We start from the raw sequence: 17,974 nt of genomic DNA, 5'->3' as shown, positions 1-17,974 counted from the left end.
AGTTGCAGGGTACCCATGACTCCTGCCCCCTGGCCTGTCAAGACTTAGCATGTGAAAACAACTGTGGAAAGGGGCAACCCACAGTTCACAAGTAGCCTTCCTGTCTCCACACCGTGTCCCTAACCCCAATCCGAATGGCGGCGTAGGGCACAGGTGCGGTTCCTCATCCCGCACCCGCGGCAGACATCATTAATCGATTACAGCACTCTTCCCGCAGAGCCCAGAGGTAGCTTCAGAATCTATCCCAATACAACATTCCAGGCAGACACTGGCAACTGAACTGTGCTGGCACGGTGTGAATTCTGTTCACCATTTTCTGCCCTGAGCAATCACGTACCATAATTGAATTGTTGCTTATTTCTGAGATCCTCCTTGATTTGAGATAAATGCACTTCTAGTTTTCTGAACCCAGGGGAGAGAGATACTCCGTCCAGTTCTTTCTCCAGGACCAACAGAGAAATCTCCATGGTGGTGGGGGGCCGGGGGGAGCATGGGTTTCTGCCCTGATTGGGGCTTTTATGGTTTCAAGGGCACTCTCTCTAACTTCAAGCTTCTGAGAGGAAAGGATTTCTGATCGTTAACTTTAAAATCACCGTGCATATGGCGTGAGGTGAGGGTTGCACCCCTTCAGAATCCAGAGCAGAGGTTCTGGGGTTTCCTTTGCAAAGGACCTCTCTTTCACAACTTGTCAGTGACAGCCAAACCCCCAGGGCATACTTGTCTGGGCCCATGCCTTCTCGGGACGTAAACATTTCTGCGTGTTCCACGGTTGTCAGTAGTCTGTTTAATAAGAGTTCTTATGGGACATCCGACTTCCAAGGGGAAAAAGTCAAAATTCAGGCAGCCTCCCACAGCGTAACCATACAACGTCTCCCTTATATTTGGTTAGTTATGGGCTTAGAGTGTTGACCATGTAATAATTTTCTGGATAAGATTCAGAATAGCTCCAGGGCAAATCCAGAATTTATAGCATCTGTTGTGGCCTGGCAGAGATCAGGGACCTTCGGGCATGAATCCTCACTTCAGTTTTTACAAACTCCCCAAGGGATCCTCGCGTCTGGGGATGCCATAAAGCTTTGCAGGCCCGCTCTGCTCTCGGTATCTACTAATTACACGCTCTGAACTCTGTCAGAAGAGAACTATAGACAGGACAGAGGGGGGTTCTCTTTCTGCAGAAGAACAGATGTGTGGTGAACAGAGATCGTGGCGAATGCTAGGCATGGGAAGTATGGTGGGCCTTTCAGGCCCCTTTAATGCTCCCTGAAGCGGATTTACTAGCCATGGGCCAGATGCTCGGCTGGAGCTGGGGCTCTCGGCTGGTGTGGGGCGTCTCGTCGCTGGCCTGCCACCAGCCACGTGTCTGTCAGCATAGCATGAGCAGTGACTTCTCTTCACCCCATCAAGGAGGCATTTGAACACTGGGGAAATGGAGAAAACCACACACCGCAGAGGTGTTCTGGGATCTCGGGGCTTCCCTTATCCTCAGAGCGTGTCTTCTGCAGATATATCACGCGCCCCATTTCATGGATGCGTAAATTGAACCTTAGAGAAGAGTCTTAGAGTGTTACTCGCTGGACTGAGATAAAAATTAGATACAAATGGAAGCAGTCCTCTAGAATGTTCTCCTAGAGATTCTAAACCTGTTAAACTGTATCCTCAAGAATGAAGGTGGTCCCTGTGCCCACATGCCATTCGTTGGAGTGTTCTTGTGGCAAAGGAAGCAAGATGTGGCTGTGGTCCCTAGTGGACCACTGAGTGACCAGACCAGATTCCAAGAGGAACATTTTTGGCTTTTCCGTAGAGGTAAAATGTCGTCACCCATATGTCGAAAGGCCATCAGACCCTTCTGTAAGGTTTATTTCCAAGAAAATGACCTTGACTGTCCAGACATCTACTCTCGAAGATAAGGACAGTTACCTTTAGCAGGGTTGGGTTGAAGCAGTGTTCCTAGACTCATAAGCCCTCAGAAGTGGAAGTGGGCGTAGAGATGGGTTATTACAACCCTCAGAGACGATCATGTCCTGAGAGGGGTGGGTCGGTCAGCCCAAGGCCACACAGCTTTCCTGTCACCCTTTTCCAGGGCGTCAGGGGACTTTAGACGCCTTCCTCAATTTGGAAGCTCGGTCAAGCTGCAGGCTTCTCTTCGCTCAGGGGCCTCATCTAGCCCGATGCCCTGTGTGTGTGCCTGGGACTGTGTGTGTGTGTGTGTGTGTGTGTGTGTGTGTGTGTGTGTGCGCGCGATTGCACACGAGTGTGTATGTTCCTTCGGATCTTTCCCCGTGGTTCCTTCTGCCCTCCTCGTGTAAGGGCACACTCGTGGTAGGAGAATGGGAGAAGATGAACCCCCTCATTGTCCTGAGGACCCTCATTCAGCCTCTTTACTCCAGGTGAAGACGCAGCTCCAGAAGCTTCCTCGTGTGGGCTGGCGGGAGGGCGTGGGAGGGACGTGTTCTACTCGGAGCTTTCAGGAGGGCCGGCGGGATCAGTTGGATCTGTGAAGACAGTCTCGCTGTTTTACCTGAAATGAGACGCCGATCCGGTGACGTCTTATTGAACGGGTTCCACCGAGCGGGGGCAGGAGGAGGGCGGAGGAGTTTGGAGATGTGACTCTTCCCTCGGATGCCTTCCCGGTCACCCTCGTCACCACATCGACTTGCCCCCCCCCCCCCCCGCGACTGTTCAAAATCCAGCCCACGGGTTTAGAAGTCCACGAACAAAGCTGCAGGGGGGAGCGCCGCCCCCCCCCCCCCCCCCATTCCACCACCACCCAGCCACCCAGACCCCTGCCCGTGACCCTGGGAGTGGAGGCAGCGCCCTCTCCCGGCGGACGTTTCACCTCTCTGACAAGTCCCTGAGCCAGCGCCACCGAGGAGATGACCCCGACCCCCCCCCCCCCGGCCTCCCCCCCCCCCTCAGCTGCACTGGGTCACCCGCCCCGTGGGGTGGGCCGTGTCGGGGAAGCCTAGCGGGCCCAGGCGTCGGCTGGAGCCGCGCTCCGGAGCAGGCGGGAGCCCTCGGCCTCGCTCGGCGCCCCGCAATTAGGCGGCCGCTGAGCGGAGATGCCGGGGCCCAGGCCGGGCCGCGGACGGAGACGTCACCCCGGGGCCTCGTCCTGACGTCGAGCGGATTTACCTCCCCTCCCCCTCCCCCCACCCGCGCCCCTTTCGCACGGACCCCCCCCCTCCCCCAGCCCACACGCCAGCCCCCTGTCGCCCCACCCGCTCGCCGTCCAGGGCACACACCTCCCGCCCGGGCCACGACCCTGACGCACGTACACCGCACGTCTCCCACACACGTCCTCACACGCCCCACGTCTCATGCCACGCATGCGCACGCGCGCGCGCGCACACACACACACACACACACACACACACACACACACCTCTTCCCACACCCCACGTCTCTCTCACACACAGCTCCTCCCACACCTCCTATCACACACACACCTCCTCCCATATCCCACATTTCTCACACACACACACACACACGCCTCCTCTTACACCCCGCGTGTCTCTCACACACACACGCCATTACCTGTCCAGCCAGCCTTTCTCCGAGCTTGTCCCTCCACTTTCATCGGCCTTTGTGATTCCGTGTGCCATCGGAGGGCGGCTTTTTCTGCAGCCAAGATGACAAGATCATCAAATGCTCCCTAAGTATTTCCTGGAGCCCAGTGGGCAGCTGGGGTCGGCCTAGAGCAGCCCAGGACTGGGGACCCTCTTCCCCCCCGGGGCCACGTCTGCTTCTTGGACCTCCTTCCTACCCTCTTGCTCAGGGGAAGGAACAGGTGTCTTTTCGTCGCTGATGTCTGGGGACACGCGGAGTTGCATCTGTCCAGTGCTTCCTTTACCTCCTGCGTGCCCCGCGGAGTCCCAAAGCCCTCCCCCGAAACCGATGGCCCTAGATTGGGTATCCCCTGACTTTGCCGCGTTGAGTGAGCTGAGATAACAGCTCACAGAAAGCAGGGGTCCCAGAAACAACGAGAGGGGGCTGCTGGGGACGAGTCTCTGGCTCCCCCAAGGGTTGCGGGGGGCCCAGGCCAACACCCGCAGGCCCCCTCCCAGGGGTGCAGAAGGGAAGCCCCGGCTGGACTGCCTTCTGAGCACGTCTGTGCGGCACGCCGACCCCTGCCCTAGCGCGGGCTGGGCCGCTGCCGTGCCCATGAGTTCGCCACAAGTCCCAGAAGAGCCTTCAGTGTCAGGACATTTGCTCACCCCCGCGGGCGGCCATCAAAGGGGGTGCGCGAGAGCGTGACGAGGCCAGCCTCCTGAACTGAAAACCGTGTGCTGGGAAGAGGAGTGGGCTGGGGTCTCGCCGTTGCCTTCGACACCAGCGGTTGTGGGCCGAGCAGGGTCCCCCTGCCCCTCCCGGGCCCCCCGCCCCCTCCGCAGCGTGCCCAGCTTCTCCTTCCGCTCTCTCCGCAGGACTTCGGGAAGTGCCCACGGCTGAGGCTGTTTACTCAGGAGTACATCCTTGCCTTGAACGAGCTCAACGCGGGGATGGAGGTGGTGAAGAAGTTCATCCAGAGGTGGGTCTCCCAGCGGGACCCCCGCCCTGCCGTGCCTGCCAGCCGGCCTTCCTCTCCACCCCAGAGCTGCGCGGCCGCTGACGCCCCGAGGGAAGCCGGGGGTGTATCTGGGCCCTGAGCATCCGTGTTCTCTGGCGGTCTCCGGCACTTACTAGCTCCGTGACATTGAGCCAGTTGCCGTACCGCTCTGGTCCCGTTCACGCCGCGACCCGTAGGAGTTGTTGCGTAATTAAAGATGATGTAATATGTGAGGAGGCCCCTAGCGCAGTACCTGGCGCTCGGTAGGAAGTCAGGAAACGGCAGTCGTCCCGAATAATAGGATTATTTCCGTGGGTCCACCTTGGGTCTAGAAGCACTGAGTGTGTAAGGAGACAATACCCCTGAGGCCCTGCAGAGCCATCACTGGGGACTTGCACAGCCACCTCCCCAACTTGGGCAAGAGGAAGCCGGAGATGCTGGTTCTTACTCCCTTCCAGTGTTTCGGAGGAGTGGGGTTGCTTTTTCTTTGACTTTTAAATTTTCTCTCTGTGCCTTGGTTTCCTCCTCTGCAAACTGAGAACCAGAGTGGGCGCTTCGCCCAGTTCATGTGCAGACCCCGTGAGCTAATCCACGTAAACGCCAAGAACTGTGCGGATGTGACGAAAATGTTCGCGACAGTTGTCCTCACTCCTCTCATCATTTAAGAAAATCAAAGCAGCCTGTTTAAGCCGGTTTTGAAACTATGCGTTTCCTAAATAGACTCACCTAGAATTCACGAAGAATTTCTAAACCCAAATGAAGTGTCCTTCTGGAGGAGCCCTGGTGGCTTCGGGGTCCCTTTATCAGGACCCAGTTATGGTTTGTGAAATTTTTTCAGGTTAGGCCTCTCTTACCTCCGGGGGCCACGGTGATTTTCCAGGAATGTTATGGGTGTTATTCCCAGATACCGAACAGCCCTGGGAGAGGGGTGTTAACCTCGCTTTACAGATAAGAAAACTGAGGCACAGGGATAGCCATGGTAAATACCTATAGCTAGCATCCAGGGAGGACTTAGCAAATGTGCCCCAGATGCCATGCTGGGCCAGGGTGACTGTAATAATTTTTCTTTCAAAGCAGGCCACTTTTGGGAGTGAAATGCAGTATCATGAATGATTATTCCAGAACCCCCAGGCACAGACATGACTGTCTCGGGACGTAGGACTGCCATATGCTGAGTCTTCCTGTGTGTTAGAAAAAGTGGGTCCTTGTAACCCACTGAAGAGGAGGCCACGTCCCCGTTTTATAGCTAAGCACGTGGAGAGTGGAAAGCGCCAGTGATTTGCCAAGGCTGCTTAGTTGGACTTGAACCCAGGCACCCTGGGTCTCGAGCCCGTGGCCTGGAGCTTGGCTCTCTGCTGCCTGCGCCTGGTAGAGCCAGGACCCGGCACAGGGCTTGGGCCACCCTCTTCCCCCCCCCCCCCCCCCCCCCGCCTCCCTGCGTGGACATCCCCGCTGCAGCCGCCAGCTCACCCTGCCCCCTGCTCTCTTCCAGCATGCACGGCCCCACGGGGCACTGCCCCCACCCCCGGGTCCTGCCCAACCTGGTGGCCGTGTGCCTGGCTGCCATCTACTCCTGCTATGAAGAGTTCATCAACAGGTCAGTCGCCACCACCAGGAGAGCCTGCAGGGGTGGGGTGGGCACGCTTCCACCCTCGGATGGGGACACTGAAGGGCCGGGTCGCCAGGGAGGGCGGCCTGTACCTGACCCGGCCGGGGATGTGGGGTGGCGTTCGCTGGGACTGCCTCCCGTCGTTTGCCAGGCCCAGAACCCACCAGGACCTGGGGATGTTACCAGAAACGCAAACACTGTGAATCAACATTCGCAACTGCAAGGCTGTTGTGTTGACTTGGCCTTAGGAACAAGTGTTTTATTCTGAAGGTTTCTCACCGCCTGGCACATCTGGCACGCGGAGGCTCTCACTGTGTGAGAGAGAGAGTGTGTGCACACAGGTGCGGTGTGCGTGAGGGGCCGTGTCGGGTGTGTGCGCACGTGCACGTGAGTGTGTGCATGTGTGTGCACAAGGGCTGGCAGTAGTTTTCTCCCTTTCACTTTGTAAACACGGGATTTCATTTTGCCCAGGGTCTGCGTGTGTTTCCCGAGCGTCTGTGTGTGTGAGACAGTGTCAGATGCTGCTGGGGGGATAACGTGCAGTGGTCAGGACCAAGCCGGATGGAGTCAGGCTGTGAGAACACGAAAACAGAGCCCACGTGGTAGAGAAGGACTGGAAAAAGGCATGATAGGGCACTGCCTCGGGTCCTCCAGGGCTTGGGTGGAGCAGCTTAGGAGGGAGGCAGTCCTAGGAGCTCAGGGAGGGGACCCGAGGACAGCGGTGGAGTCTGATGACCCTTGCGGACACCCGTGCGTTCCCCACTGGGACTTCCCAGGAGACTGCGTGGAACACGTCTCACAGTCATTCCCCTGAGAGATGATGGTGCTGTGGTGGTTACTTACCGCTTCCATTCTTTCCTGGTTGAGGCTCGCTCTTGGGATGCACAGTGACGCAGATGCCATGAGTTTGTATAGAGCTTTATACAGTGACCTCTCCGGTCGTTGGAGAGGATATGATGTGCGGGACCAGGTGGCATCTGTTGTAGCTCCCCTGTCCAGTTGTTCAGGTGGTACACTGCACGATTCCAAGGACACCAAACTAGGCCTAGCTAGAGCTGGGGACATAGCAGGAATAAATTTCAGCCCCTAAAGAGAAGACAGTGGAGGGACACCTGGGTGGCTCAGTCGGTTAAGTGTCTGACTCGAGTGCGGCTCAGGTCATGACCTCTCAGTCGTGGAATCGAGCCCTGCATCGGCTCCACAGTGAGCGTGGAGCCTGCTTTGGATCCTCTCTTTCTCTCTCTCTCTCTCTCTCTCTCTCTCTCTCTCTCTCTCTCTCTCCCTCTCTCTCTCTCCCTCTCTCTCTCCCTCTCTCTCTCTCCCTCTCTCTCTCTCTCCCTCTCTCTCTCTCTCTCTGTCTTTCAAAATATACAAGTAAACATTTTAAAAAGTTTAAAGAGAAGAAGGTGGGGCATTCTGAGACACTGAAAATCTGGACAAGTGAGGCTTGTAAAACAACCAATGTACTTTGAGCTCCTGGGGAAGGGGCCACAAACCCTTAATAAGGGTATATTTTCTTATGACAGGGCCTAAGAAGGGAGGATTTCTATTTTTCATGTCCTTAGCCCTAGGTCCTGATATTCAAAGGGGACCTGTCCAATCTTGACTCATTTCCCTGTTCAGGAGGTGATAGTGTCCCTGGGGCCAGAACAGGAAGATGTCATGCCGGTCAGTCCCAAGTGCTTGTTCTGTGCCTACAGCGTGTTATGTTAGAACCAAAAGACACACACACACACACACACACACACACACACACACACGCACGCACGGGAGATCAAAGGGTAGTGCATGGCTTGGACAACGGACAACTATCCTAAGCATCCTTGTGCACATGGACGGTCTCCCACCCTTGACCTCCACACTGTAGTTCTGGAGCCGATCTGAGTGCATTGCCAACTCGGGCCACCCTAGGAAGCAGGAAGAGAGTACTAGGAGGGTCACACACTCCCAGGCTCCTTTTCCTCCAAAGGCTGTGACTCATCTCGGCCTCCCTGAGCCCACGCAGCAGATGCCTGGCCTGGAATTGGGAGGAGGCAGGAGCAGGAGCAGGAAACAGCACCTCCCAGAATTTTCCCTCTGTGTCCTAGAAGCTCTGCTCGGGTGCCTCAACCTTCGTCTCTCTTGCCCACTCAGCCCTCGTTTAGTGACCGCTCATCACGCGCCAGGTGCCACAGGCACCTAGGTGAACCAGCTAGACGGAGCCCTTGCCCTTTCAGAGCAGACAGTGTAGCAGGAGATGGAGGGGGAGGGAGGGAAGGAGGGAGGGAGCAGTCACGGTACGCCTTGGTCAGGGCTGCGATGATGGAAGCCAGAGGCATAATTAACATGGTCTGTGAAGGGGAATCTGAACCCTGGCTGCTGTCAGTCAGCTGGGGAAGGTTTACACAATCAGAACATAAACGTAGCACGCATATACCCTGTGACCCAACTCCGTATAGCTTTTGGCATATCCACCAGAAGACACGTACGAGAATGTTCTGGCGGCATTATTTGTAACTGCTCCTCACTCAAATCTGCCTCACCCTCCTCTCCAGTGTCCTTCAGCAGTAGGATGGTTGGACGCTTGGGGTGTGTTCACACAGAGGAACGCTAGAGAGTGGCAAGAATGGATGAACCAGAACGAGCAAACTGTGAATGAATCACACAAATGCAAAACTGACCAAAAGAGGCCAGATCCGAAAGATACATACGGTGCGATTCTTTTTCCTGGAACTTCAGGAATAGGCAAAAGGAATCTGTGGTGATAGAGGCCAGGAGAATGGCCACCTTTGGGGTGGGGAGTTAGAGGAAGGGCATGAGAGAAACCTCTGGGTTCCTGGAAGTGTTTCACATCTTGCTCTAGGTCAGTGGTTTGAGAACCAGTTGAGACCGGGAGCCGTCTAGACGCCCCAGGCATATCTGGCAGTGTCTGGAGACATTTGGGGCTCCCATGACTTGGGCCGGAGTTGGGGTGCTGGGTGTATCCAGCGGGTAGAAGTCAGGAATGCTGCTCAGCATACTCCCACGTGCAGGATGCCCCTCCTCCCCCCGCCCCGGGAAACAATCTGGCCCCAAGTGTCAGTGGTACCAAGGGGGAGGAGTCCCGATCTGGTGGCCGGTGGGAACGTGTGGAAGTTCACGAAGCCCTGCACCTGAGGTTTACGTACTTGACCGTACCGTATTTCAGTTACGCCCAGGGTGTGCCGGAGCCCTCCTGCGTTTGGAAGCACATCGCTTCCCAGCCCCGTACTCAGTGGTGGCACCTTGGTGGTTTGGAGTTAGTCCTGATGGGAGCATTCACGCTGGCAGATGCCACAATCAGGGCTCCCTTTTCCTGGCAAGTTGTTGTTGCACGTTTACAAGCATATGGGTCATAAAAAAAAAGGGGGGGGGGTGCCTGGGTCCCATCCGCTGTAATTTTGATTTAATTGGGATGTCCCTGGCATTGTTTATTTCTTGTTCTTTTTTTAATTTTAAACTTGGCAGGCAAGTCGAGTGTGTGGCCAGGGCAGAGAACCCCTGCTCTAGGGGCAGGTGAGGGAGGGATCCCTCGGAGAGGTGATCTTTTAAGCTGAGAGCTCCTGGCTCTGCCAGCAAGGCAGGAGGCAGGACAAGCTGATCCAGGCAGAGAAAACAGCAAAGAAAGGCCTGGTGGTGCAGGTAGGGTTGGCATTAGTCACCTTTTCCATCTGTGGTCCTTAAACACCTGCCTCAGAATCCCCAGGCTGCTTCCTGAAAATGCAGACTCCTGGACACAGCATTTGCAAGTTGGGCCCAGGAATTTGCATTCTTGGCAGAGTCCGTAGGTGATTCGCTCCTTGATGAAGGCCACTGCAGGGGAGGAAGGGAGGGCAACGGTGTGACGAGCAGAGAGGAAAAGAGAAGCAAAGGGGAAATTGGAGAGAATGGCCAGGCCAGGCCGAGCTGCTCCTGGGGGTCGTGGTAAAATGCAGATTCAGATTCAGCAGGTCCCAGGCGGGGCCTGAGAATGCTTGCCTAACAGCCTCGTCGTAAGGCTGAGGCTGCTACTCGGGACCACACTTGGTTGGAGTGGCAGAGCTGGCCCTGTGTTTGGGTTGTGGAGTGTTCTTTCTCAGAGCCCTGGGGTCTCCGATAGGATTTAAGTAGAGAAGGGACTTGACGAGATGTCAGTTTCCCAGGTCCCCCCTGGCTGCTGCACAGAGGATGGACTGGAGGGGGCAAGCTTGACCGTGGGCGGATCACAACCAGGGGCCCAGGGTGGAGGCCAGGGGAGGGCGAGGTGGGTCCCAGCCCCCAGCTCAAAGCGGCCCAGCCCCCTTGGAGCCTGGAGTAGTTTCCTGTTAGTCCCTCCAGAAAGTCACCACAAGGCCTGCGGTGCTGCGAGGTCTTTCCCGGGCTCAGGTCCATCCCACCCTTGGCGGTCAGTCCCTGGAAGATAAAGCCCTGTGGGTCTGTCCACAGCGCTCTCGGTGGGTACATGATGTACTCACTGAAGAACAGACAACTTGACCCAGGTTAGCATAGCTTGCTGGAAAATCACCCGCTCTGAGCCAAACAGCCTTGAAAATCCACTCCTAAATCCCAGTAAAGGCAAACACAGGGAAATGGAGTGTTGAGTATTTGGGTAGCAAATTAGCTCTGAGCCCATGGAGACAGTTACACTGCCCGCCCCCCCCCCCCCACCCCAGACCACACACAATTTTCCATCAACTGTTGAATTCTCGGACTTTAGCTAATGGGTTTTGTTCTTCCCTAGCAAAGTTTAAAGTGTATTTATCAAACATCCTTGGTGGGCTCGGCTCAGGCCTGGTTGTGCCCCATGCTGGGTAAATTTAGGCCCTCCAGGTGCATTGGGTCTGAGGTCTATGCTCAGCCCAGGGCTTATGCACAAGGAACGTGTGCTGTCTTTGCAAGCACGGGACACGTGTGTGTGGCACATTTAGGGAGGGCCTGGACGAGTGACCTTTTGCAATTATGCCGTCATTCTCTGAGTGCCTCGGAGCAGTGGACTTAACCTTGACCGCACACATGGGGAACCCGGAAAGTTACTGGTGTCTGGACCCCACCCCAGAGGTTCTGATCGAATTGGGCTTCAGGATGTTCAGAAGTGCCCCCGGGGGATGTTGTATCCGGCCAGGGGTGGAAAGCTTGGCCTCTGGGGGCAGAAGGGTAAAGATGGCACCGGGGAGAAATCAGGGAAGACTTTTTGGAGGAGGGGGATCTGCACAGGACCACATGGGATCTTAGAAGCCACGTGGTGGTGAGGAGCCAGGGATTTATAGTCTGAGACCTGGCTTCAATTTCCAGCCCCCTCCACTTACAAGCCATGGGATCAGGGGTAGACCATTTGACCTCTAGAAGTGTCTTTCGTCACCTGGAACTAGGAGATGGTAATGCCGGCCATTCAGACGTATCTGAGAAGGTGGTCTGTGATAGCACTTAGCGCAGCGGCACCGACAAAGGAAGCCCATTGCTGGAATTGCCCTCACTCTAATGAGCCTCCCAGTAATGTTTGGAAGCACCCAGTGTGGAGGTGCTTTAACCAGCCTCAAGGTTCTGACAAGTCCTGCTGCATAGAGGCCTAGTTTCATTGTGTTTGGCCCAGTGTTTCCCACACAAATACGACATCAGTGATGCCATCGAGGCCTTTTCTCAGTGAACCCCTGTTAACAAGCATCATCCCTCCAGGCCGGTGGAGATGCTTTAGCTGCGGGTTCAGCCAAGGGCAGGGCTGATGCCGTGGGCTGGAGGCACCTGCAGACTGCACGCGACTAGAATTCTGGGGTTTGGGATCCACCTGGGAAGTGGGCTCCCAGGGGAGCTGGATGCTGAGCCTCATCACCTGACCAGGGACGGGCAATAGAAGTGGGGTCTGGGCCTGCCCCCAGGAGAGAGGGGGGCAGCTGGCCCCAGGATGCAGCTAGAAGCACAGGCACTTAGTGGATCTCACGGGTGACCCGGGGAGGCCTGCGGTGGAGGTGAACGCCAAGGCCTTGTGGTATCACGTAGACTCTGACGTTTACTCATTCATCCATCACGTGTGTGTTGAATGCCCCCCTGAAGCTGGGACTGCCTCGGGAGCCTTCAAGACAGACGCTTGAGCGTGGATGCCGTCTCCACCCCTCCCTGCCTTGAGACCTGGAGCAAACCACAGGCGGAGCCTCAGTTTGCTCACTCGCGGGCTGGGACATGACAGCACTAGCTCACAGCACTGCCTCCGGGGGCTCCTGGGGTGGAGCCCGGGGCGCTCGGGACTGTCGCTTGCACGGTTCTCACATACCCTCTCCGCCTCTCCCCGCAGCCGTGACAACTCCCCCAGCCTGAAGGAGATCCGGAACGGCTGCCAGCAGCCCTGTGACCGGAAGCCCACCTTACCTCTGCGCCTTCTGCACCCCAGCCCGGACCTGGTGTCTCAGGAAGCCACGCTGTCCGAGGCGCGGCTCAAGTCCGTGGTCGTGGCCTCCAGCGAGATCCACGTGGAGGTGGAACACACCAGCACTGCCAAGCCGGCACTGACGGCCAGCGCGGGCAATGACAGCGAGCCCAACCTCATCGACTGCCTCATGGTCAGCCCTGCCTGCAGCACCATGAGCATCGAACTGGGTCCCCAGGCCGACCGCACGCTCGGCTGCTACGTGGAAATCCTCAAGCTGCTGTGAGTGTCCCCGCCGCGCGCCTGTCACCGCCAGGGTGGGAGAGGGGAACTTGGCTGCGCGGCCGGGTGCAGCCGTTCCTGCTGGTCCGAGGCCTGCAGGGCGAGTGTGCTGAGTGTGTGTGTGTGTACTGAGGTGTGTGTAAACGTGACTGGGCGCCCCGGGTGCAGATTTCGGGTATGTATGCGTCTTGAACACATGCTCTGGGCATGAGAGTGTGTGCATATGCGGGGGGTGTACGTAGGGTGTGTGGGCTCGTGTATGCTTGAGTGTCTGGGCACTTGTGCAGGCTGTGTGCATGAGCTTGAGAACGTGTGTGTAAGCGTCTGCGTAGAGCTGCCAGGATGTCCACAAGCACATGGGTGCCCAAATGTGTCTATGAGCGTGTGAGTGGGAGGGGGTCGCCTGAGTGTGTGTGTGTGTGTGTGTGTGTGTGTGTGTGTCTGCATATAGAAGTGGATGTGGGATGTACATGGATCATTCTATAGGGGCCGATATGTGTGTTGAGCGTGCCTGTGTGTGTAAATGCACAGTGCCTGAATGCCTGTAAGTGCACAGGGATGAGGGGCTGTGAGTGCACACATGTGGGTATGACCATTTGTGCACAAAGGCTGGAGTGTGTGTGTGTGTGTGTGTGTGTGTGTTAGTGCAGACACGCCCGTGAGCTAGCCTGTGACTGTGTTTCTGTATCGTGTGATCTGTGCATGCTCTGTGTGCCTGCGTGTATTTCTCGGCAAGTCCCGGCCCCTCACCCGGCCTGGCCCGGTGGGCGGTGATGGAGTGTGGCCTGCCGATGAGCTCCGTGCAGGCCTGGCTAGTGGGAAGCAGACAGGAGACCCGGTTCTGCTGCGGTCGGTGCTGCTTCTGAGCCGGGTGCTTCAGGCCCAGTCCTCCCGCTCCCTGAGCCTCGGTTGTGCGGCTCTACAGTGAGGGGGTCTTAATATTTGACCCTTGAGGGTCTTTCCACTTCTGCCATTCACACGTGAACCACCCAGACCCACCTCAGTGTCGTGCACCTGCTTCCTGCATCCGCAGGTGAAGGAAGGGGCCCCCCTTGGTCCGGAGACCCCAGCAGATGCCTCCCTGTGTGGCTCCCATAAGGCCTGTTCTTCAGACAGAGCTTGGCCCCGCTCTCAGGACCGGGTCCCAGACCCGGCATTTCCAGGCACAACCACTGGAGGGTGGGAGGCTTTTCAGAGGGATCATGGTATGGGTACGACTGTGTGGTTACCCCCGACCAGTGTGTGGTGCCTGTCTAATGACCGGGCACCGGGGCCCCTCAATCCCGGGGGACGCCTGGCTCCTGGACCTGGTCGGTGCTGCCGGGGTTTCACAGCGTCCCTGTGCCTACACGACTCCGCACGGCGTGGTGTGTCTCACTCACGGATGTATTGCTGCCCTGAGCGCGCTCCTGGGCTGGACAGTGCAGGACAGCCTCTCGGTTGCCTGGAGAGCCGGAGAATTGGACTGGGAGGTACCTGGGGGTGTCCCCCGTGCTGCACAACCAAGGCCTGTGGTATCTGTGTGCACACATACCTATGTATGCACGTGCACACACACACATACACACGCGTAAGTTATACAGTGGCTTCTTGTGGCTTGAGAGAAGAAGAGAGAATCCGGGTGCGGCAGAGGCCAGCTGAAGGCACTTCCTCTGTCCTTCCTTTGGCCCCTGAGAGGGGAGGGCGAGGCCTCCCCGGGTCCCCAGGGTCAGCGCCAGCCTCAGCATCTAGCAGCAGAGGCCAGCTGAGGGCACAGCCACTTTTAGCGACCTCCTCACACTCCCACACCAACCGAAGGAAACTCCAGGTTCTGCTCGGAGGGCATTGCTGAGAACACAGGTCCGTCTCTCTAAGGCAGGGGCAGTCCCCACTTGCTCCCAAGAGCAGAAGTCAGCCCCCCGGGGGATAGGTCAGCCGCGACCCACGTCTCCTCCTCGCCCTGGTGGAGGCAGGGTCCCCCGGGCCAGAGACGCCCCGCACTCTCCTCGGCCCCTTACTTCCTCTGGCTGTTTTCCACAAGCACCTGGAACCCCAGGCCTTCTGGCCCCGTCCCTGACTCCGATTTCTCATTAAGCGTCAAGGGTTTGTGTTTCATCATGCAGCTGACACACGGTTTTTTTCCTTCTTCACAAACATGCTCACGAATGCGGACTCTGTTCTCCCTGGTCTGCTTCTAGGCCTCCTGTCCGCCAGCGTTGTGTAGCCACCAGGGCTTGGGGGGGGGGGGGGGGAGGGGGTGTCAGGTGTCGGGCACTGCCCTCCGGGAGGCGGTCCTGACCACTGCCCGGAATAGCACCTCACCCCTGCCTGAGGGTCTCCACGAAGCTGGTTTACGTTTCCAGAAGCCTTTTCACCTTGGGGTGGGACAGCGCCTCAGAACACAATTTGCACCTGCTAAATTCTTCCTGGCCCTTTCCCTTCTCTGACCCTGTTGCCTGCTTGCGACTCTGGCCCACCCAAGGCCCTCAGACACGCCGGACCCACAAACCCCTGCAGCTCCACGGGGCGACACGTTGGAAATGACGCAGAGTCAGAGCCAGACTGCTGAGTCCAGGGCTGTGGATGCCAGGAGGGCTTGTGGCCTTGGACGAGTTACGTGTCCTCTCCGAGCTACACCTGCCTCCGGGACGTTCTCTGGGCACCTTATAGGCATAGACGCTAGGCCAGTGGGAGTTACCGCACTTTCTGGGTATAACGGGGTTTCCTCTGTTTCAAGACACCGTTGGGAGTGAGGTGTGTTCCCGATTATATAGCGCTTTGAGGGGAAGAAAGCCCCAGTGAGGCATTCAGCACACAGATCGCAAGAAGCATGTGTGGTCTGAGAACTGAGGACCCGTGGCCTTCTGACTTAGCCTGCCGTGCGCTGCAGGCCGCGTTCCTGGCTCCTCTGGGCCTCGGTTTTCTTGTCCGTACGGTGCGTGTCGTGACGTAGGGCCTTTCTCCTGCCGGCCCAGCTCTGGTTCTTGGTGAAAGTGCACTGCTGTTCCCAACTAGCACACTCCTCAGTCAGAGTTACGTGAGGGAGGGGAAGTGTAGACGATCTAATGTGGAGCGGGGCTTCTGAGCAGGGCATTGTCGGGGCCACGGGAGCCGTGCTTGGAGCCGGGGCCCGGCCTGGCCCATCCACCGGAGCAGGCACTGCTCTTCCCGGAGAGTGACGGCAGCCCAGCCCAGTCCAGCCCACAGCCCTCTGTGTTCCCAGAGGAAGGCGTGTGCATTGTTGGAATCTGACACCTTTGAAAAGTAACATAAACCACGAGAAGTTCCCTGGAGACCCTTAAAAAGGAAAACTGTTCCCAGCGCAGGCCAGCCTTACCCTTTGAGGCCCGGGCGGGTGGCACGACGGAAAGAATGTGGACTCGGGAGGGAAATCCGAGCAGGTTCGGGTCTGTAGTAGTTTGGAGTCCACCTCTTAACCTGCTGGGCAACTGTGTCCAACTCACGCATCTATTCGGGCATCCCGTTACCAAGTGCCCCCCGCACGCGTCCACCGGGCCAGGCTCTACGCTAAACGCCAGGGCTCCCAACTCCTTTCCTGTCCTCAGTCCCTCTGGATCTGAGTGGCACCAACTACTGGCAGTGGTGACGTTGCCCGCCTGGGGGGGTGGGGCGTGGAGAACTGCTGCACCCGGTGGGGGGCCACAGGCAAGGGGCCGCTCTTCCGTCCGGGAAGAGAAGAGAGCAGACGTCCTGAGGGAGAGGTGGGCACATCCACCCTCTCTGACCAGCTCGAATCTGGCTGTTTGTTCTTTTGCAAAAACCCGGGGTTTGGAAGAGGCCCTGGTGGGCTGGAGGTAAGCAGAAGATGCCTTATCCTCAGGGGCCTTAAGGGAAAATGCAGACAGACGTGGGGTCGTCCTGATGACTGGGAGGCGTCACTAGAACGTAGAAGGCAGGAGCTGGGGAGGGGACACGGGAACTCCAGACATCGCCCAGGGTGGTCCTGCCTGGGAAGGAGCTGCCCCAGCCAGAGGCCGCAGCTCCACTGTGCGCGCCAGGCGCGAGGTGCCCGGAGGGGACCAATCGGGGGCTTGCAAGCCCTGTCACACAAGGAATGGCTGAAATGGCTTCCCACAGGCTGAGGGATGGCAGGGAGGCGGGACGTGACGGTGGGGCCAGGACCGAGTCCGTGAGCGTTGCTGGAGTCTGACACCCCCACCCCGGGGTTGGGGGCCGTCCGGGCCAGTGTGCCCGGGCCTTGCGGCTTCTCAGGGCTCAGGCTGGCGCGTCAGCTCCTGTTGTGCGGCCAGGGTCGCGTTCTCCCCGTGCCACGAAGAAGCTCTGTGAATCGGGAGGAAATGGTGTGCTGGAAGGAAGCGTCTCGTCTGCGGGGCAGCTCAGAGCTCTGCTTCGGGCGGCAGCTGTCAAGTCGGCCTGCGGCTTCACGGGGCGTAGGTCACGTCTCCGCCAGGCCGAAGCGGCTGCCCCACGTCCTGGGAACCACCCTGTCCCCGTTTCCTGGGTCCACCCCTTCACCTGCCCCCCTTGTCCCTGGTGTCGCCCACCACCAGCACAGCAAGAGAAGGGAACTTCTCAGCCGTCTGGCCTCAGACCATCCGTGCAGCACGGCGTGAGGCGGGAGACCTGGGCCTCCTGCGCAACGACTCCAGCTTCTCCCCCTGTGAGCTCCGTGGCCTTTGGCAGCTGTCCGATCTCTTTGGGAGCAAAGAGCCTCTCTAGAGCCAGCCCGGGCCCCATTAATGCCAGGACCAAGTGTCTGGGGAGTGACACCTGGGGCTCATCGGAGGCCTGCAGGACACTTAATGCTACCTTGTGTCCCTTTCCTCCCTGAGCACGGGGCAGGCCTGGCTGCCTTCTTGGGGGTGGGCAGTCAGGCCGCTTGGGGCCTGGTCGCTGATCCCCCTCCGATCCTAGGCCAGGCTGGCCCTGCTCTCCGGAAACCCACGGCAGGTGCTCTGCTGGCCACGGGGGGCCCACAGCCCACCCCTCGGGCCTGACCAGCTTCTGGGCACCCAGCCTTTGCCCGACACACCTGCCATGTACCCCCAAACTTGTAGACCTGGGCGTTTGGAGCAGGGCCAGGCGCCGACCGCAGACTTGCAACTGGCTTGGCCGAGGCGAGGGAGGAAATCTGCTGCCCTCTCCCTCCTCGTGCCCGAGGGCCCCACGCTCAGCCCCGTGTGAGCTGCCACAGTGCAGCCGGCAGGAGGCCGAGCTGTGGGCCTGGGAACACAGGTGACGC

At 58.1% G+C, this 17,974-nt stretch overlaps 1 protein-coding gene across 1 annotated transcript in view; it reads left to right on the top strand.

The window, feature by feature from the left end:
* Positions 1-17,974, top strand: part of CMIP (c-Maf inducing protein) — a 235,308-nt gene that overhangs the window by 196,518 nt on the left and 20,816 nt on the right. Inside the window, exons 8-10 of the mRNA XM_047834680.1 lie at positions 4,425-4,528; positions 6,039-6,143; positions 12,418-12,771. Coding sequence (XP_047690636.1) covers positions 4,425-4,528; positions 6,039-6,143; positions 12,418-12,771 — 563 coding nt within the window. The remainder of the gene's footprint in view (positions 1-4,424; positions 4,529-6,038; positions 6,144-12,417; positions 12,772-17,974) is intronic.

Source organism: Prionailurus viverrinus, chromosome E2 (genome assembly GCF_022837055.1).
Source record: "Prionailurus viverrinus isolate Anna chromosome E2, UM_Priviv_1.0, whole genome shotgun sequence".
NCBI classification, from domain to species: Eukaryota; Metazoa; Chordata; class Mammalia; order Carnivora; family Felidae; genus Prionailurus; species Prionailurus viverrinus.
The sequence above is the reverse complement of the archived record's forward strand: the minus strand, read 5'-3'. Positions and strand labels throughout refer to the sequence as shown.